The sequence below is a fragment of the Diabrotica undecimpunctata genome, chromosome 1 (assembly GCF_040954645.1).
Source record: "Diabrotica undecimpunctata isolate CICGRU chromosome 1, icDiaUnde3, whole genome shotgun sequence".
In the NCBI taxonomy this organism is placed as follows: Eukaryota; Metazoa; Arthropoda; class Insecta; order Coleoptera; family Chrysomelidae; genus Diabrotica; species Diabrotica undecimpunctata.
Genome location: NC_092803.1, coordinates 109172224 through 109192534, shown reverse-complemented (window position 1 = coordinate 109192534; position 20311 = coordinate 109172224). Strand labels below are relative to the sequence as shown.

Sequence of the window (20311 nt, the reverse complement as noted above, 5' to 3'; positions counted from 1 at the left end):
CTCTTACGAAGTTGGGTGTGCTTATGTACGAGCCTCTCTTATATTGTCTTACTTCTCTGTAGAAATTTTTATTTTGATTTCGTTTGTGTTTTCCTTCTACTTTTTTAATTTGTTGCTGCAGATATTGTCTCTTTTTTGTCTAAGTGTTCTTCTAGCTGCGGCTCTCTCTCTCTGAGATCTTCTTTTGTTTGCTTCTTTTAGAGTTCTTTCACATTCGTCGTCGAACCATTTTTTCTTTTTTGTTTTTTTCGTTCCTCCGATAAATTTCTCTGCTGCTTCTATAATAGTTGTTTTTATGGAGTTCCATTGCTGATCTATATCTTCACTTTCATTTTTATTTATTTCCAGAACCCGAAACCTATTTCTTAATTCTACTTGGTATTGTCTTTGATTATTTTCTTCTTTCAGCTTCGCCACATTCCATCGTTCGATCTTTGTGTGTTTATCTCTTGTTTGTGTTGAAATTCTTGTTCTGAGCTTGGCCTTTACGAGAAAATGGTCTGTGTCGCTGTCCGGCTCTTTCATAGTTCTTACACTTATTATGCTGCTAGAATGTCTCCCATTAATCAATACGTGATCTATTTGATTATTTGTTCTTCCATCGTTTAGTCTCCATGTTGCCTTGTGGATCTTTTTTCTAGCGAACTGGGTGCTTTTGATGGCTAAGTTGCAGCCTGACGCAAAATCGACCAAACGTGATCGATTATTGTTTGCAACTTCATGTAGACTATATCTTCCTGCCACCGGTATTACGTCCCTACCTTTGCGTTTAGATCACCTAGTATTATTTTAATATCGTGGTTAAGAGCTTCTGTGTAGAGTTGATTTAGAGAGTCGTAGAATTCATTTTTATCACCCCCTAATGCGTCTTCGGTTGGTGCATACACTGAAAATATAGTTAAATTGGACAGTTTACCTCTTAATCTTATGATGCAAATTCGTTCTCTTATTTCGTAGTTTATAATTTTCGAAATTCACCATTATCTAAGTTTAGTGGACCTGCTATTCTTCGAATTATTTTTCTCTCTAGAATCCTTACTCTTTCTTCATATATCTGTATCAGCCGCATTACTTCTGCACCATATCTGATTACTGGTCTAATTGCTGCTCTGTAAACTTTCAGTTTAGTATTCTGAGTGAACTGCTATGTTTTAGAAAATTGCTGTATTCCTAGTAAGTTCTGTTTTTTATCAGAATTCGTTCATTGATTACCAAGCTTCTGTTATTAGTTCCACTAACTAAGACCCCCAAGTACTTAAAGTTGTTTCGAACTCATATTCTTCAATTTTGATCTCTGTCGTATTAACTGTATTTTTCCTGGAGCATATAAGGTACTTTTTTTATTTTGGTTTTTGACATACCCCCCGGTTGCTTCCATGTACAACTTCGCGAATTCTTACTTTAAATTGTTTAGATTTCTCCTCAGTAGTAAATCATCAGCGTACGCAACAAGTTGCGACGTCGATGTTATCATTGTACCTTTTGTTTGGGTACTTCTTATTGTTCCTTCTACCGCTACTTTAAATGGCAGGTTAGATAGTGAGTCGCTTTGTTGTATCCCAGTTGCTATTTCTATATTTATGGAGATTCAAAAGTTTTATTGGGATGTCTAGATTTTTTATGTCTTCTATTAGGTCTGATCTTACTAAGCTGTCAAATGCTTGCTTGAAATTTATGAGGAGGATATGTAAGTCAATATTATGTTCATAAACTTTCTCAATTAACTATGTAGTTATATGTATTGCATCTATTTTTGACCTTCCCCCTCAAAATCCCTGCTGGTAGTGATAGTCTCCTATTTTAGTTTCAAGTGTTTAGTGTTTTGCGAGTTGTTGTCTGATTAATGATGTTAACATATTGTAGCAGCTGTTTAATAATGATATTCCTCTATATTGGTTGCATTGTGTGCTATGTGCTATTATCTCCCTTTAGAATAGAAAGTATCCACCCTGTTCTCCATTCTTCGGTGATTCTCTCTTCTTCTTCAGAAACTTGCTATTAACATCTTTGATAATGGTTACTGAAAACATATCTCAAGAAATTGATATTTAACTCGGACATTTTTGACGGTCCCACTGATATCAGAGCAGTACAACCAATTCAATACAAAAAAACTGCCATTGATAAAGCACAAACTCCTTCGGTGACTACATTATTTTAACAATTTGCTAAGATGAAAATTGTTAAATATAATGTATTAGAAAATGGACAACTGCTTTCAAAAGTAAAAGAGAATATTTTTAACGAATATAAAACTGACTAATTCTAGTGCGTGTTAAATGTGTTACTTGTTTTTTTACGTTTGCTTTTTGTGTTTTTAATCAATAATATTATATACACAAGTGATAGTGTGTACTGTTTTGAACGAACTTAGAAATGTTTTAAGGACTCTAAATCCACAAGTCAATAATTTGTAACATCTTTTTTTCATTATTTTTATTTAAAATTATATTGTAGTTTTCTTCTGATGATTCTAAAAAATAATTAGCGAAATATATATATATATATATATATATATATATATATATATATATATAAATTAATATTCTATAAGAAACCAAGATATAAACTATCAAAAGATTATAGCAAATAACAATACTTTTTTTTGTGAGTAGAAATCAAAAAAAATATAAAGTGATTACTTACCCAAGAACTGCAGATATTATGTACACAACATAAATTCCTTTAGATATAGTAAAGGTAAATAGGACCATACCAACAAGAGAAAATCCATATACGACCAATGTGGTTTCCCTAAAATAGATAATAGTTTAATATTATGGTCTTAATAGAAAGCATATTATATATAATATTATTAATCAAAGAAAAGCTTTTGTTGATCTTAATTGGTAATGTTTTTGAGATCACTTTGTCAGCGCTACTAGACAAGGCGAAAAGCTCGGGTTCGTTCGGAAAAATATTCCCTTGAGATTTTAAGCATAATCACTTTCATGAGATACCCCAAAATAAGCTTCAAGAGGAAAAGTTGTTCAGATTTTCTTAAACAATTTTTTTTTAAATAAATTGTAACAATCACTATTTTCGGCCCGGTTATTATTTTTTTTATTTTTTTGGAACATTCTGAACAAAATAGTTCTGTTGTAATTTTTCGGTAAACTTACTTGTTTTCAAGTTTTAAACAATGTAAAACTGGAGAAAACGCCAAATTACGATTTTCAACCACAAACCTTGTTCTATCATTTTCCGATAAGTATTTTGGGCTCATTTAATTTTAAAACATTGTTTTTTAATCAATAATGAAGCGCTTATAAGAGAACGCTCGGGCTGCTACGTGTATAAGAGAGAGACGCAAAATATGTGGCATATATTTTTGCTGGTTTGAATTCTCATTGTAAAAATGAGCCCTGCAACAAAAAAGATCTGTTGTAAGTTTTCTTCAAAGTCGATCGTTTTCAAGTTATAAATAATTTAATACTGAAAAAAAAAATCGCAAAACATTCTGGGCTTATTTTATTTTAAAACATTGTTTTTAATTGTTAATGAACCGCGCGTGGCAGGCCGGGCGCTCATTTGTACAATGAGAATTCAAACCAGCAAAAATATGTGCCGTAGATCATGTTTCTCTCTCTTAAGCACGTCGCAACCCGAGGGCCCGTCCTGTAATAAGTGCTTTATTAACGATTAAAAAGCAATGTTTTAAAATTAAGTAAGCCCAAAATACTTATCGGAAAATGATAGTACAAGGTTTGAAACTGAATTTAGGTCCTTGGAGAATTCTTTTATGTTGCATGTGAATATTTTTTAGTTGTATTTTTGAGCCTTGAAAATCGTAAATTGCGTTTTTTTTTAATTGTTTGTAACTCGAAAACGAACAAGTTTACGCGACCCAACTACATTCACGTATAACTTCAACAGCGTCGTTCCGAACGGCAATGTCGTTCGTATAATGTACTCCATGGTGGTGCCATTGCCCGATTGATCCGACGCTAACGCAGCGCTGCTAACGCGTCGAAATTACCGCTTACTGACTCCTTACGCAACCGGCCGCTCTAGCAACGCTTGTGGTCTAGATAACGCGGACTCACTGATGGCAATGTCGTTTGTATAATTTACTTTCTGGTAGCGCCATTGTCCAAGAGGGCCTATAGTAACGCAAAGACATTAACACTCGTATAACAAAGTCCTTGGTGTTCGAATTTGAATTTAAATAAGGCCGAATTCGCTTTGATTATGTTTGATATTTCGTTGCTTTCGTATGGACAATCTCTTCTCTCTTCAACGACCCACAAGAAGGTGTATGCGTATTTTGCTAGAGCTCGAAGGCATTGAGCAAAAGAAGAGTTAAGTTGAATTCTTTAGACTTCGAAGAGTTTAGTAGCGTTTTCAGATTGTGTTTTACACTAAAAACTTTGTTTTCAATACTGCCAGAATATTTTTTATAATTTATTATTACTGTAATAGAGATAGAACAGAATCATTTCATAAATTTTTTAGATTTAAAAATTATCAGACTTGAAAACAAACATGAGTTTTCTGTATTTCATAAACCCACCCATACTGAAATCACTATACACAATATCCCATCCTACACAACATAAATTGGCAGCCTATAGCATTTTAGATAGATTAACATGCCCATGTCTAAAGATAACTTCGAGATATAATTGCATATCATTAGACAAATAGCAGCAAACAGTGGGTCCATCGAACCAACATTAAACAAAATTTTAAACCAAAAACTGCATAAGAAGGCCCTAAAATTTGTATTTCCATTACCAGATAAAAAACCAATACCTTCGGCTTGATTACATATACAGGCAAGATATCAACTGAAATAGCCAAACACATAAAAAAGAAAAAAATAACACCAGCCTTCAGAACAAACAACAACTTAATCAAATATACTAAGAACAACAAGAGCCAAAAGAAAAAGCACATAAACACAGGTGTATATAAACTTACAAGTGATGACTTCCCAACAACTGACGTTGGTTAAACTGGTGGAACCTTTAAAAAACGTATAGAAAAACACAAAAGGGCTTTAAAATAATACTTACCTTCTAGATCATATTCATCATTTTAATGACCAATTTCAAAACTTCTATCTTCAAAATAAAGCCTTAAGCTATCATTATTAGAATCTATGGAAATTAATAAATTAAAAAATACAAATCTAATTCTGAATGACCAACTTGAGACAAACAGCTGTTCCCTTAACTTATTCAGTTAAAGATTATAAAGTGTAGACGCATAGTAAAAATACACCATTTAACAAAGGCGCTCTGTCGAAACAGCGGTTGTGATAATAAATTATAATAAACTTTGTGGAAGTGTTAAAAACAAAAGTTTTCAATGTTTTATTGTTAGATAAAATTAACTTCCATCAAGTAACGGTCGAATTTATCACTCATTATTTTTTTCATAACCATAAATCTTCATCTCCAGATATTTTCCACCTGTGACTTCGAAGTCTGAAATACTGTTGTGCTATTAACCATTGTTTTAGTGCTGAATATGGATAAATGGAATAAACATTGTCAAAACAGCTTGACCTACTACTTACTTGAATTTATGGTATCTGTCAAGTATAATACCACAACAAACAGATCCTAACATACCAGCTACCACAATGACGAGCCCAATTCTACCAGCGTCTGCACTGGCTCCCTAAAATGCATAAATACTTTATTTTCTTATATGTTTTGAACACGATAAAAGTGGCAAGAACTAACGTTGACATCAGTGAAATATTTAAAAATCAAAGAAAATTAAGAAACATTACTTAAATAAATACAATACGAATACCAAATATATACATAAAATATATTTTTATTAGATTTTATACGAAAGCAATGCCGTTAGTACTATTATTAACTTCCGTAAATATATTGTATTTACAAATTTGTGTTATAGAGATTAGATTAAAAGTCTGGAAACGCCTAAATTCTTTAAATTGTTTAAATGGATTGTCAGAATTATAGCAAAATAGGGATACATCTATTTTGCAATTTGAAGATTTGAAATTTGATGTTTATAACTATGCCAGATTTACCATTTTTCTGATATCATTATTCACTTTGGATTTTTAAATACAACACTTTGTATATTGTACCTTTATTGAAATCTCCACTTCAATACCAGTTCAAGAAACTAATTCGCCACTAAACTTGCTTAGATGAGGAAATATGTTGTGGAATGCAATTTTTAGATTCCCCATTTTCTCTCTTTACATCTTTAGCATCGTCTGTTTTGCCTTTTGCCCTTGAAATTCTTAGAAGGCACAGATTAAAGCAAAAATCTTGATTTTGGTTTCGTCAATAGAAATCTTTGGACTTCTACTTTTGTGATTTATTATCAGATGCCGCTATAGCGTCCGTACTGAAGCCATTTTATTGTTGATTCTTTTCGACGGGAAGTATGGTTTTCACATTCAAAGCTTCTGAAAAAGGCGCTCTGATGATTCCTAATAGTATGAAATACGTATAAGCGAAAATACAGAGGCACTATGTAAAATTAAATCTTAACTGTATTTCTTTTATTTCGACATACTCTTTATGAGTACAAGAAAAAAATTCGCCAAGTATTTTTGCTTAGATGAGGAAATATGTTGTGAAATGCAATTTTTAGATTCCCCATTTTCTCTTTTAGATCTTTATCATCGTCTGTTTTGCCTTGCAATTCTTAAAAGGCACAGATTAAAGCAAATATCTGGATTTTTAATAATTAAAAGTTTACTACATTGCTAAATTCACGTCTATTTAATCAAATGTTCAAAATGTCATCCGTTGTTAATTTGACATTATCCTAAACGAAGATAGAATAAGTACATATATTATATTTCTCCATATTTCTACATATATGTAGATCTTCAACGAAATTCTGCATTAAATCTTAAGTTTTATTGTAATTTATACAGTTTTTGAATTACCATTAAATTAGTTTATTAATTGGTTCATAAAATTTATCTTACAAAACTTTTCAATAAACGTCAAGCCAAAACTACTTCACACTGATCATCATAATCATTATTTTTGCCTATATCACTATGCGGGGTCAGCTTTCCTAATTACATCTCCATAAGTTTCTATTTTAAATTATATCAATAATAATCCCCTTTACCGAGATTTCCTGCCTAAGTGTCTTCTCCCCATGTCTTCTTTGATCTGCTTCTCCTACTCCCTCCAAGAACCCGCAGATCAGCAATTCTTCATATTGTGTGATTAACGCCTCGACGTTATATACTCATTCTTAATGTTATCCTTTTTTGTGACTCCACTTATCCATCTAAGCATTCTCATTTCCACCACATTCATTCATTGTTCCTCTTTCTTTTTAACTGGCCAACACTCAGTTCCGTACATCATAGCTGATCTTATGGCTGTTTTATAGAATTTTCCGTTCAGCTTCATTGGAATTTTCACATAACAGACCACTCGCTTTCTTCCACTTCATCCATCTTACTGCATCTCCATCTATTTTTCCGTTACTCTGTAATACCAAGCCTAGATACCTAAAACGATTATTGTTTATAACATTTTATTTGTAGTAACTTCATCTTTTAATTAACATTCCAAATACTATGTTTTTGTCCTCCAAAATTTTAAACCTTTTTGCTCAAGAGCTGGTCTTCTCTGTTCCAGTTTTTGTTCTAAGTACTATTTTACTATTTCCTACTGACACTACATCATCAGCATGCATTAAGCACCACGGAATGTTACCCTTTATTTTCGCTGTTATTTGATACAAACTAATGAGAATAAATAAGGACTAAGTGCCTTGGTGCAGTTCTACTTTCACAAGGAATTTATCAATCTCTCCCACACCTGTCCTAACACTAGTTGTTACTCCCTCATAGATGTATCTCACAATCTTTGCGTATTCACTAGGGACTACTTTCTTATTTTTTGCCTACCTCAGAATCTGTAGAGGAACTATCATATACTATCTCAAGATCAATGAATGCCTTATGAGCGTTTATTTCTTTGGCATCGAGAAGTTTTCTTTATTTAAAGACCTTCGTGACTAGATAAAATGCCAAGTGTTACATATGGTTAAAGTCGCATGGAAGTGAGGATTCCAATAATAATACAGTATGCAGAATATTGTATTTAAATAAACCAAAGTAACTAATGATATCAGGAGAATGGTGAATCTGGCAACATCGCAAATATCAAATTTAAGATTTTTATACCGCAGAATAGTCGTATCCCAGTTTTTGTTTAATTCGGACTATCCATTTAAGAGATAATTAGGCTTTTACATGCTTTTGGCCCACTCTGTACATGTATTACTTCATATGACCATATAAAAAATTTCTACTTATAAGAATATTATTAATATTAAAAAAAAAAAGATTTCTTATGCAAATGTTGGTTATTTTCAGATCAAATAAAAGTATACAAACGTATAACATGCATTTATCATTCACAAAAAATTATTACTACATTTCATCACAGGGATTTGGAAGATATATTTTTCAACTGTTCAGGATCATACTGAATTGTACAGAACATAGAAAAAAATTTTAACAAGCAGAAATTGTGTTAGTGTAAACAATGTTAAGAGGGAAGTTAGTGATGTAGCGGCGAATGAGGTCTTTCCAATTTTTGGTATGGTAGATTGGGATTTGGTATGACAGGCTGAGAAATGGATGTAGGAAAATGAATTGGAAAGTGTAGCCTCTGTGTGTAGTGAAAGTGTGTAGAAATTGGTCAGAACAGGAAGGCCGAGAATTAACATGTCAGCTTAGAACTAGCAGCATTATCTTATTCAAGACATTGTTTAATTTCGGAGTTATTTTTAAAGAAAGTATTTTTAATAGCCGCATAGACTTATTGGTTTTGATTGTAATGGTGACAGTAACGTTATTAAATCAGAAAAACTGTGTTTAATAATTAAGTGGCCTAAAATATTTAGTTTTAAAAAGTTAGCCAAAAAAACTTGTACATGTAGCTATTAAACATTAGGTATGCAGAACACACTACATATTTAAAATTATTTTTTTGATGTTTCTTTTTTTCATTTTTTACGAATTTTACGTTTATGTTTGATTTTTTTCTATTTCTAAACACTTTCTACGAATACTTAACCCTTACGCGCAGTTCATATCAAAAATAGTTTACTTACTGGATAATAAAGCAATACAATCTGATTAAGAAGAGTAGATATTGCGTAAAATACTCCAACGTTTATTCCATAAGCTACTAACAAAAACATAAAAGATTTATTTTTACACAAATCTTTTAACGAATTCATAAAATCGATCGTTTCTGATTCTTGTTGAAGTGCAGCATGAGAAGGTGGAGTTGGTGGTTTATCTTTAAAAACTGAAAAAAACATAAATGCAATCAGATTTTCTTAATTAATAGTATGTTATAATTTTTTTTACTAATTAAATCTCACAATATTTAAATTGTGTTACTTGATAAAAATTTTTGCATTAAGGTATAAGCTGTAGATCACAATATATCTGTATCACAATAAAGCAATAGAGCAATATAAGAAAAACACATAAATATAAATAACGAAACTACGTAATCAAAGTTTGGTAAATACAAATACAAAAGCTTAAGTACCTGGAGAAAATTTCCCAGATATAACATTCGATAAAAACCGAACATATAGATGTCGTTTGATAGACCGATATGTCAAGAAAAATGGTAGTTCAATATTGTTTGAAATTATCCAAATTTCACTATAGCATTTGCAAAGAGGAATTTCTCAAGTTAGCAAATAAATAAGCAGTTGTTTTATCAAACTACACGAAAATCTAAGCCTGCGAAAACCAGAAGCCAGAATCTTGGCTTTACATTCCCTCCTCATACAAGCTATAAGCTACAGCCCTTAGATCGCTCCGTTTTTGTTCCGCTGAAGAAATACAACAACAAAGCTTGCAAAAATTAGTTATTGCATCATCCAGGAACGTTACTGACTATTTATAATGTTGCAGTGTTTTGAAACTGCTTTTCCTTTGACGTTTAAACCTTCTAACATACAAAACGGATTAAAGTAACGGGAATATGGCCATTTCTTTTTCTTGTAGTGCCTATCCATTTTGGATTTTAGCGACCATCATGTCAATCTGTATTTTGCAAACTGCTGCTATGAATAAGATTTGTGGTTGTTGTGTTCAACCACGTATGTAGATTTTTCAGCTAGGAAATCCTCCTCCTTCCTGGTCCACGTTTTTCTTCTACTTTTTGTTATAGAATTAATTGCGTTATAGAGTTATTCGATTTTGGCTGTTTTTGTTATGGTAAACAACTCTTTTCCCTTTTGCATTCTTAATAAAACGTCCTGGTTAGTAACGTGATCGGTATAGGATAGCTTTAGGATTCGAGTATAAAGCCACATTTCGAAAGCCTCAATTTTCTTGCAGGTAGCATCTGTGAGAGTCCACGACTCAACTCCGTACAACAGTATAAGAAAGATATAACATGGTAGTCACCTGATTTTTATGGGTACTGATAAATCAAGGCATTTGAATAGCTTAGCCCTTTTTTAATATGCAGATCTTGCTTTCTCTGTCCTACATTTTATTTCTAGGGAATGGTCCCAATTTTCATTGACGTTCGTACCAAGGTAGGTGTATGTTTTTACTTTGTATTGGTTGACCATTCACACTGATTGTTTCAATTTGCTGTTTCTTCTTAGAGATTATCATACATTTTGTTTTCTTATTGTTCAGTGAAATCCATATATATGACTCACTTATGTGATTCTAGTCATTAACTGCTTCTGGGCTTTATAGCTTTATTCTTTCTGGGATACCACCGTGTCATCCGCGTATCTAATCTCATTTATACATTCTCGGTTAATTCGAATCTCGGCTTCAACATCATCTACTGTTTCTTGAAATATTTCCTTAGAGTATATGTTGAACAGCAGGGGTGATAGTATACATTCCTGTCGGACTCCAAGTTTGATTTTGATATCATCGGATTCTCCTGCCTCTGTACGATTAGAAGATATTTTTTTTTCAGTAAAGATTGCTAATAATTCTTAGATTATAGGTGTTCATTCCAATATTTGTTAATATTTCCATCAGCTTGTCGTCTTTTACTATATCGAACACTTTATGATAATTAATGAAGCATGCATAAATATCGCACTCTACATCTCTACATCGTTGAAATGGCACTTGTATGCTAAAGAGAGCCTCTTTCGTACCCACTGTGTTTCGAAAACGAAACTGTGTACGGCTTTTTTCTTCTAATTTTTTCTTCGCATAGTCTATCCATAGATGTATGATTTTTAGATTTTATGATTTTTGCCATTTAATGATAGTATTTTTAGTGAAGACGAGTTATTAGCTCTTTTGTCAGCGATAGACCTCTGCTGGATGAGAAAACTGTTTCAGATGCGCCAAATGTGGTGTCAAACACCACTGATTCTCAAAAAAAGCTGAACTATTTACCTTTAAAACGCATATTGATTTTTGTTAATAAGTCACTTGAATCAAAAGATATCGAATTTTTACCGTCGAGCTGATACAAATTTTATTGAACATTGATTTCGTGCGCGTAACTGACATGCAAAATCGACAGTCGCTTTAAGCGTTGTTTCTAAGAGAACGGTTCATTCTACAGAAAAAATACTTATTAACATTTTTATTTAAAATTATCTCAGCTACATTTTTTGTTTAAAACATTTTTTTCTATGGTTTACAGATTCTTGGTAAATCGATTTTTTTTGCGTTTTGGTTTTAGGAGAAGCCCGGGAGTAAAAGTGGTAAACTTTTTTGCATATATTTTGAGGTCCCAAAATAATATGCTCATTAAAATTTAGCTTGTTCCTATGATTTTTAGAGGTTCAGTGGCATTTTCGTCTCTGACGACTGGAGTACGTGTGATATATCATTTTAAAGGTTACTTAAATATTTTTTTTATCCACAACTCTAGTTGTCGTCCTGGCCAAAAATAAGTTCAAGATTTATATTATCAAATGTACATACTTGTATTAAGTTCCTTTTATTGAAATGAGCGTGTATTTTGTTTATAGCCCTGACTGTAACCCATTTGGCTATTCATTTTATTAGATGTTCGAATTGCCTCCACCAACTTTCATGCATTATTAATGGAAACATAATCTGGGCTGAGTTGCATACATTTTTGTCCTTAAATGTTTCCACAAAAAAGTCCAATCCGATTTTTCTGATCCATTCTTAAAATGTCTCTTTAAACATTGTCTCAAAGGTATAGCTAATTTCGGATGGGCCCCATCATATTGAAAAATTCAGTTTCTTTTGGGGTTATGATCGTCTTGCTCAATTATGACTATTTAAGTAGGTCTAATATTATTTTCCAAAAAAAATCAGATACATTGCGCCATTCAAAGTTCCAGTTACAAAGTTCAAGTCCGACAATGTGATCCGAAAATTCCTGCATAAACGTTCAGTTTCTGTGGATGTTGAATGTGTACATCATCAACTATTTCCGGATTGTTATCCGATAAATAGAACAGCTTTGACGGAAAATGTCATATTTAGGTAAAAAGTGTTCATTAGAAAATGAAATATTAGAAACATAATTAGGTTTTCCAATAATTCCTTCAGTGATAATATAAGAAAATTCATCATTTCAATCATTTCCATATAGTTCGTGAAGTAAGTAAACTAATTTTCAAATATCCCTTGAACATCTAAACATTTAATACAATTTAATATTTTATATATACCCCACTTGTTCCTTCTTTTTTTTTTCAAGATTCTAGTTTTATATATGTAAAAACATTTATATCATATTATCGTACATATTATCCGATCTTTTTTATGGTCATCACGTTACTATTCTTCCGTCTAAGCGATTTATGTCAAGATATTTTTATTAGGTTAGATTTTATTAGATTAATATATTCTACACAAAGTCCTCTTGTTTTGATAGTCAGTAACATATTTACATTTTCGGCAAAACTGCGAATTCTTTATATCATTCATAAATAGAATCATCTTCATTTTTTTGTATGGGTGCTTGAATAAATACAGTTAAATTAATAATTAGTATAATGTCAATCATCCTGATTTTCTACTTCTAATATTGCATTTATTGTGCCCTAGTGCACTAAATTAATAATCAATAGAAACAAATATATTCTTCATTATACTTACATAAAATAATAATCAGAAGAAGTACTGTGGTGAATGCTCCGACAGATATAAACATAACATAAAAGTCATGTGTCATTTGGTCAATAGTTGAATCAGAACTTACAAATATTGGAGGTAGTAGAAAGCCTAACGCAACACCCAACTGAAAAGAAAATAGAAAATAGTGTTAATTAATTTATATATGACAATTGTAAACAATTAAAACTAATACTTTAAAAACCTAGCTAAAAGATTAATTACAAATAAGAAGTATTTTTAAAATATTCTTTTTCTTCTTATGTAGATATGACTCTTTTTTTTCTGCCTATTTTTCAATGTGCATCCAGTAAGTTGTCGTTTCATCGTTTACGTGGTCTTCCTACTGATCGTCTTCCTATTGGGGAACCGTCTTTTGCCGTCTTTACTACTCTATTTGTTGTCATTCGGCTTATATGATCGTTTCATTCTACTCTTCTATTTCTTACCCAGTTCTTGATGTTCTCCACCGTGCATCTACGTCGTATATCTGTACTTCTAGCTCTGTGCCATAGTGTCTTACCATCAGTTTTTCTAAGTTTTTTTATCTCTACTGTTTCTAACATCCTTTTTGTCCTCTCTGTGTCAGGTCTTGTTTCTGCCGCGTATGTCATTATTGATCTGATAATGTTTTGTAAATTTAGCCTTTCATTTCTTTCCCGATATTCTATTTTGAAATTTATAAACAGTGAGCTGGAATTATTTCTTCATGACGTTTGGTCTATAACCACAGCAGATCTTATAAAAGGCTGTTTGTTAAATATAAGAGATATTTATATCCAGTTCTCCTCTTTGCAATGCAAAGAGAAATATGCACAATGCTTCAAAGCTCTTAAAACCAAATTCTAATCGGGCGCTAATTTTAACGCTAAAACGCACAATTTGAGTAACAATAGTTATAACCACTAAAGGTCCTGAGCTGTTAAATACAATGTCTTGCATTCATATAAATTAGTCGTCAACAGACAAACCCACATAGTGACCTTCGTGCCCCATCAAAAAACCAGACCAGTTGATTTCTGTTTCACAAAAGGATTAAACTAATCGCAGCTACAACGAATCTAAACATTTCCTCAGACCATTGTGTCCATTGTGTTGTAGCAGTTTGAATATCACCTACCCATTTTTATATCTTGTCTTGATCTTCTTTTTGTTAATCTGTGTATCCATTCATTTTTAGATTGTCTTGCCATGAGCTCATTCCAACGCCATTCTATTTTATAGTTTCTTTTATAACATGATAATTTGGCTCTATATCTTATATTTGTTTCTGATAAACTTTAGATCATTTACAACCCTACATGTACAGCTTTTACAGTTTTCTGTTACAGCATTTTATTTAATTCATTAGTGTACTTTCAGAATATTTGCCGCAATTTTAGACGAAATGTCAGGAAGAAATAATTCTAGATGACGGCATATGAACCACAAAATTCTTCTTCATGAGCACCCCATTATTGGAGGTTTCCGATCATCACTATATCAAAATCTTCATTATTCTGCGCGGCTTTTAGTAATTATTGGATATTCATGGATGTCAAGCTTTGCTTTTGTTCACCAGATGGGGTTAAAACACCGACCTCATCGCCAAAAAAATTCTGCTCACTAAACTAAACCATCGAACCATATTATTAATCTAATAATATAGATAATAATAATATAATATAGATAATAAAGACAAAAATACCCAAAAAAATTGTTATTGTATTTTGTGTTATTCGAATGAAAAAATTATTATTTCAATGTAAATGGATATTATACTTGACTCCAAATTTATATCGCCTGTCCTTGCTAGATTTTGTTTTCATGTATGTAAATGCCACCTTTAGTTGTTTGAATTAAGTGATAAAATTATTAATTTGCAGTAAGTCATGGGCAATGACACGTGCTTATCTGCGAAAGACATTGAATTTCGATGAGCTTTGTATTTTGAGAACGATTTCCGAAGTGGAAATCCAAACGTCAAAAAAACTTAAAAGAATAATAATTATGGCTTATTCCCAATAAGAAATAGTAAATTTGTTTATATTTTGTTACCTAAATTTAATATGTAACTATAATATTTCATATGATCACAAGTCACTGGGACATATTCTATGCACTGTGTCCGTAAAGTATGGAATAAACTCGATATTTCCTAAATGAAAAGCCTTTTTAAAAAAATCTAAAACACGTCGATTTTTAAATTTAATGTTCTACATTTTACAATAAAATTTTATTATACAAGGTGATACACATTACAGTGATGACGTCATTGGCTCTTTTTTTAAATGTAGCACCCTGTATTTTAGGACATTTTTAGATCGATAAAAATGAGCTGATTCCAAAAAAGTATAATACTGGGGGTCTAACGGATATAATTTGAAAGATATGGGCTTAGAAAATTAATTTTTATTGATTTATAGTATTAATAAATTATAAATAAATTATAATAAATAACTTGAAAGTAATTCAGTAATAAATACATCACTTAATCTTAAATGTTTGAATTGTAGCCCTTGTTGTATTTGACATTAACCCAAACGTTGTACAAATTCTTGCAAAACCTTGTTTATGCTTTCTTTAGAAATATTGTTTATTTCTTTACGAATTCGTGTTTTTAAGTCTCCAATATTTGCAGGTTTCGTTTTATAAACAATATTCTTTAAATGACCCCACATAAAATAACTCAAAGGATTGAGGTCTGGCGACCTCGCTGCGCATTCAATATGTCCACGTCTTCCAATCCACCTGTTCGAAAAAATTTCATTTAGGTATCTTTGAACATCTAAAGCATAATGCGGAGGCGCATCATCCTGTTGAAGCCATAAACTTTTATCAATCCAAGATTAATTGTATTAGGCAATAAATTAACTAAAGTAGGTACGAGATGCCCACTTAAAAACTGAAAGTATGCTGGCCCGTTTAAATTGCCTTTGTTTACCTTTTGCGGGTACATCATACACAATGATGTTCCCGCATCCAGTTGGAGTTTTCTTTTGCCCAGTATCTACAATTCTGACGGTTGACCTCACCATTTAATTTGAATGGAGCCTCATCAGAAAAAATAATATTTTAAACTAAGAGGGTTTCGGTGGCTGTGTCATTATTTCGCAAAATTGTATTCATTTATCTGGATCATCCTCGTTTAATTCCTGTACAACTGTGCATTTTACTTACTTTACTTACTTTTACTTACTTTGTGTACCGTTGTTTTGCAAAAATCGAGATCACTACTAACCTTACGAACAGAAGTGTGCGCATCTTCTTCAAAACCAACATCTAATGTTGTAACATAATTTACAGAGGGACAACCTATTTGTGTGCATTTTCAACCATACCAGTTTCTCGAAATTTCTTTTCAATCTTACTTACTGTTGACTGCGTGATCGGTATTTCTGGATATTTATCATTAAACAAATTACACACTTCCATCTAAGTTCGCGATTTGTCTCCATACCCAATCATCATGAGTATTTTATTTCTTCGCTTTACACTCAAAATTTATTTCTACTTAAAATTAATTCTAAGCAATAATACAGAACATTCACGAATTAATATTATTATTATACTACTTAATTGTTATTGAACGTTACTAAAAATAATTACAGTTTACCAAAAACTATAGTGTATTTGAAGAATAAGCTGGAGTAAATTCTCAGAATACTAATCTTCGCACCTCGAAATACATAGGCGTGCACATCTTCTAACTAAAACGTTATCTTAAAAGAAAAGTTTGCGTTAAATTTATTTGGATATTTAGAACAAAGTAATTAATCCAATCCAATACTGGTTTAAAATAAAAAGATATACATAAAAAGAATAAAAATTCTATTATCAGTTAATATAAAATAATAAAACACAATAAATTATACTGAAACGTAAAATACATACACAAAAACTGTAAGTTTTTATATATTCCTATTAATAAATAATAATATTCCTAATACTAATAATATTAGAAATAAGAATGAAAATTATATTAGCAATAAAAAATAAATAAAAAATAAACAATGAAGTTGTCGGCAATTGGTTCAAATGTAAAATTAAGCTTCCTCATATTCTCTTTCAGACGAAGTGTTATCCGATCCAGGATGAATTATTATAGGTTCCATACTGCTATCTATTATATGATCAAGCTCCCACATATTTTTCTCAATATCCATAACGTGATTAATACATTTTTGCCAATGTTCAGTCGTTACTTCGGATATTGATTTATGAAAAAGAATAGTAACATGACAATTTAAAAGTTGTATTATTTCGAGCAACGTTACTTTTAACTTCGGCCCATACTAATTCAATCGGATTTAGCTCGCAATGATACGGTGGTAGGCGAAGTATTTCGATTCCTCGTTTTTTGGCTATTTCCTCAATGACATATTTTTTATAATTTTGTTTATTAATTTTAGCAAGCTCTAATAATTCTGCTTTTGTCATTGTATTGTCAAAGATTAAATTCTTAGAAGTTAACCACATTGCAATTTCATCTTTCCTCCATTGAGTAGTTGGTAAACGTTCAACTAATCTAGAGTGGTAACTTGCATTGTCCATCACAATAACTGAATTTTTAGGTATGAATTCAATCATCTGTTCTAAATATTCTTCAAACACGTCTCCGTTCATCTCTTCGTGATAATCACAGGTCTTTTTTGATTCAAACAAAAGTAAACCCTCCTTAAGAAATCCATTCATACTACCTATATGGGTAACAATTATTCATCGTCGACCTTTACCTGTTGGTTCCTTGAAACCAGGTGAATATCCTTCCAAAAATGCTTGTCGACATGTTTTTATAGTTTTGTCTTTCCAAACTCTCCCTACAGTATGCCCTTCATTAACCCACGTTTCATCTAAATAATAAATGTTCTTATTTTCTGTCCTCATTTTTTTTTTTTATTTTTTTGAAGTAGTCTCGTCTGCAAAAAAAAATTTCTTCGGAATCGATAAGCATTGACTGTCTGCCCACTTTTTTATACTTTAAGTTTAATTCATGAAAAACTTTCCAAAGTTTGTCTCTACTTATTATGGGTAAATCGGGATCGTCGGTAATGGCTTGTAAAACTTTATCTAAAGTTGGTATTTGTTTGTTAAAAAAAAATGAGTGGACCATTCTATAAATTGCATTTTTGAAAAATTCATCCACATTCACTTTCGACAACTTTGGTCTTCCTGGTCTCGGTTTGGGTGGCGTTATACCAGCTGATTTTTCCTCTTTTAAAATGTTATATACAGTTGATTTTGAATATCCCATTACTTTAGACGAAATTTCAACTATACTATCAACAGTATTGGAAGGATTGTGTTGCTTAAAATAATTGTAGACGTTAAGGATAACACTCTTTTCGTTAAGTGATAAATGATTCAACTTTAATTTTTTAACTGGTGTATAATCACACGTTAATTCCATATTCTATAAACTCACTATTCACTCTTGCAAAAAACAACTGTGTCAGATCTCTTCACTCGCTTATAATCGACTAAACAAAAATTTTCTGATATTAATGAATGACTCTTTAAAGACCATTAACCATTTTATTAATCATTGGTTTTCCAAACAAAATCGAAATTTATACTATTTAAGATAGCGTTCACATTTATCAGAAACCATCTTTCGCTAATCGACTTTTTCTATCTAAACTATCAAAAGACCATTAACTAAATACCTATGTATTTTAAGAGTTTCTTTATTTCTTGTTATTTAATGGGTCATTATCATAACGACAAAAATAACCATAAATAACGTTACTAAAATAAACAGATTTATATAAATATAATATGCTTTGAAAATGGTTTAAATATCTAACAAACCGAAACAAATAATGTAATACCCTTAAAGTACGTCTATGACCAGCTGAAAAAACCCTAGCCTACACAGTTTAACAATAGCAGGTATTTAAATTTTACGATAGTCCATGTGACATGAAAAAATTTCTATCTAAATAGTCAAACCCAACGTAAAATAAGCTAAAATATTGACGTTGTAAGAAAATCACACGTACTAAAATATGCTTAACAATTTAGTTTTTTTTTCTGAGAATTTACTCCAGCTTATTCTTCAAATATACTATAGAAGTAGTCTACTTTTTTGCAATTGATAATAAATAATTTATTTTCTAAGCGCATATCTTTCAAATTATATCCATTAGACCCAAGTATTATACTTTTTTGAAATCAGATTATTTTTATCGATCTAAAAATGTTCTAAAATACAGGGTGTTACATTTAAAAAAAGAGCCGATGACGTCATCACTGTATTGTGTATCACCTTGTATAATGAAAGTTTATTGTAAAATGTAGAACATTTAATTTAAAAATCGACGTGTTTTAGATTTTTTTAAAATGGCTTTTCATTTAGGAAATATCGAATTTATTTCATACTTTACGGACTCACTGTATATACATTTTCATGATGTTTTCTGTTTTAATTGTTTTAAATATTATTTTTTAACAATAAAATTTATGCCTTAAAATGAAATCAACTATTTTCATGATTTAGGTAAAGTTATATGCATTAACCTTGAATTATTAAAAAGCAATAACCCGATAACAATGTATTTTCTTTAATATATTTTAACAGTTGGTATGCTAATTTGAACAGAAAAGTATTTACTGTCTTTATAATTAACAACTAAAGAGTTAGCAGGTAAAATAAGGATAAAATATATATAATACGATAGTCACTATCGTCATTATCATAAATGATATTTTAAAACATGTTTTGCTATAAATTTTTATGAACTTTGATACACGGAAAATAGATGTTATATGTCATATATAGTGTCAAGGATATTTTAAAATTGAGAATTTTGCTACTACACCAGTCGTCACAGACGAAAATGCCACTGAAACTAATCATACGAACAAGCTGAATTTTGCTAAGAACGTTAATTTTGGGACCAGAAAAAAATGCAAAAAAGTTTGCCACTCCTACCAACAAGCTTTCCTTTAAACCCCCGATCGATTTACTACAAATATGTACGCCATCGAATAAATGTTTCGAACAACAAATGTAGGTGAGGTAAGTCTGAATAAAAATGTTGATTAGCACTGTGGAATGAACCGTTCTCTTAGAAACAACCCTTAAAGCGACCAGTGATTTTAAATGTCAGTTACGCAATCAATTTTTTTAATAAAAGTTGTAGGTATCAACCTATCAACCTGACGGTAAAAATTCGATATTATTTGATAATAAATCAATAAATTCTTAGAGCCTAATCTTCAAAACTATAGTATTAAAATTTCGATCTA

The 20311-nt window shown here is 31.2% G+C and overlaps 1 protein-coding gene across 7 annotated transcripts in view; it reads right to left on the bottom strand.

Annotated features, from left to right (window-relative positions):
* HisT (Histamine transporter) overlaps positions 1–20311 on the bottom strand; it is a 212599-nt gene that overhangs the window by 54786 nt on the left and 137502 nt on the right. For all 7 annotated transcript variants that reach the window (XM_072546326.1, XM_072546308.1, XM_072546318.1 and 4 more), the window contains exons 4-7: positions 13067–13208; positions 9088–9287; positions 5525–5628; positions 2647–2754 (exon numbers count right to left, since the gene is read on the bottom strand). In XM_072546326.1, the coding sequence (XP_072402427.1) occupies positions 2647–2754; positions 5525–5628; positions 9088–9287; positions 13067–13208 (554 nt within the window). The remainder of the gene's footprint in view (positions 1–2646; positions 2755–5524; positions 5629–9087; positions 9288–13066; positions 13209–20311) is intronic.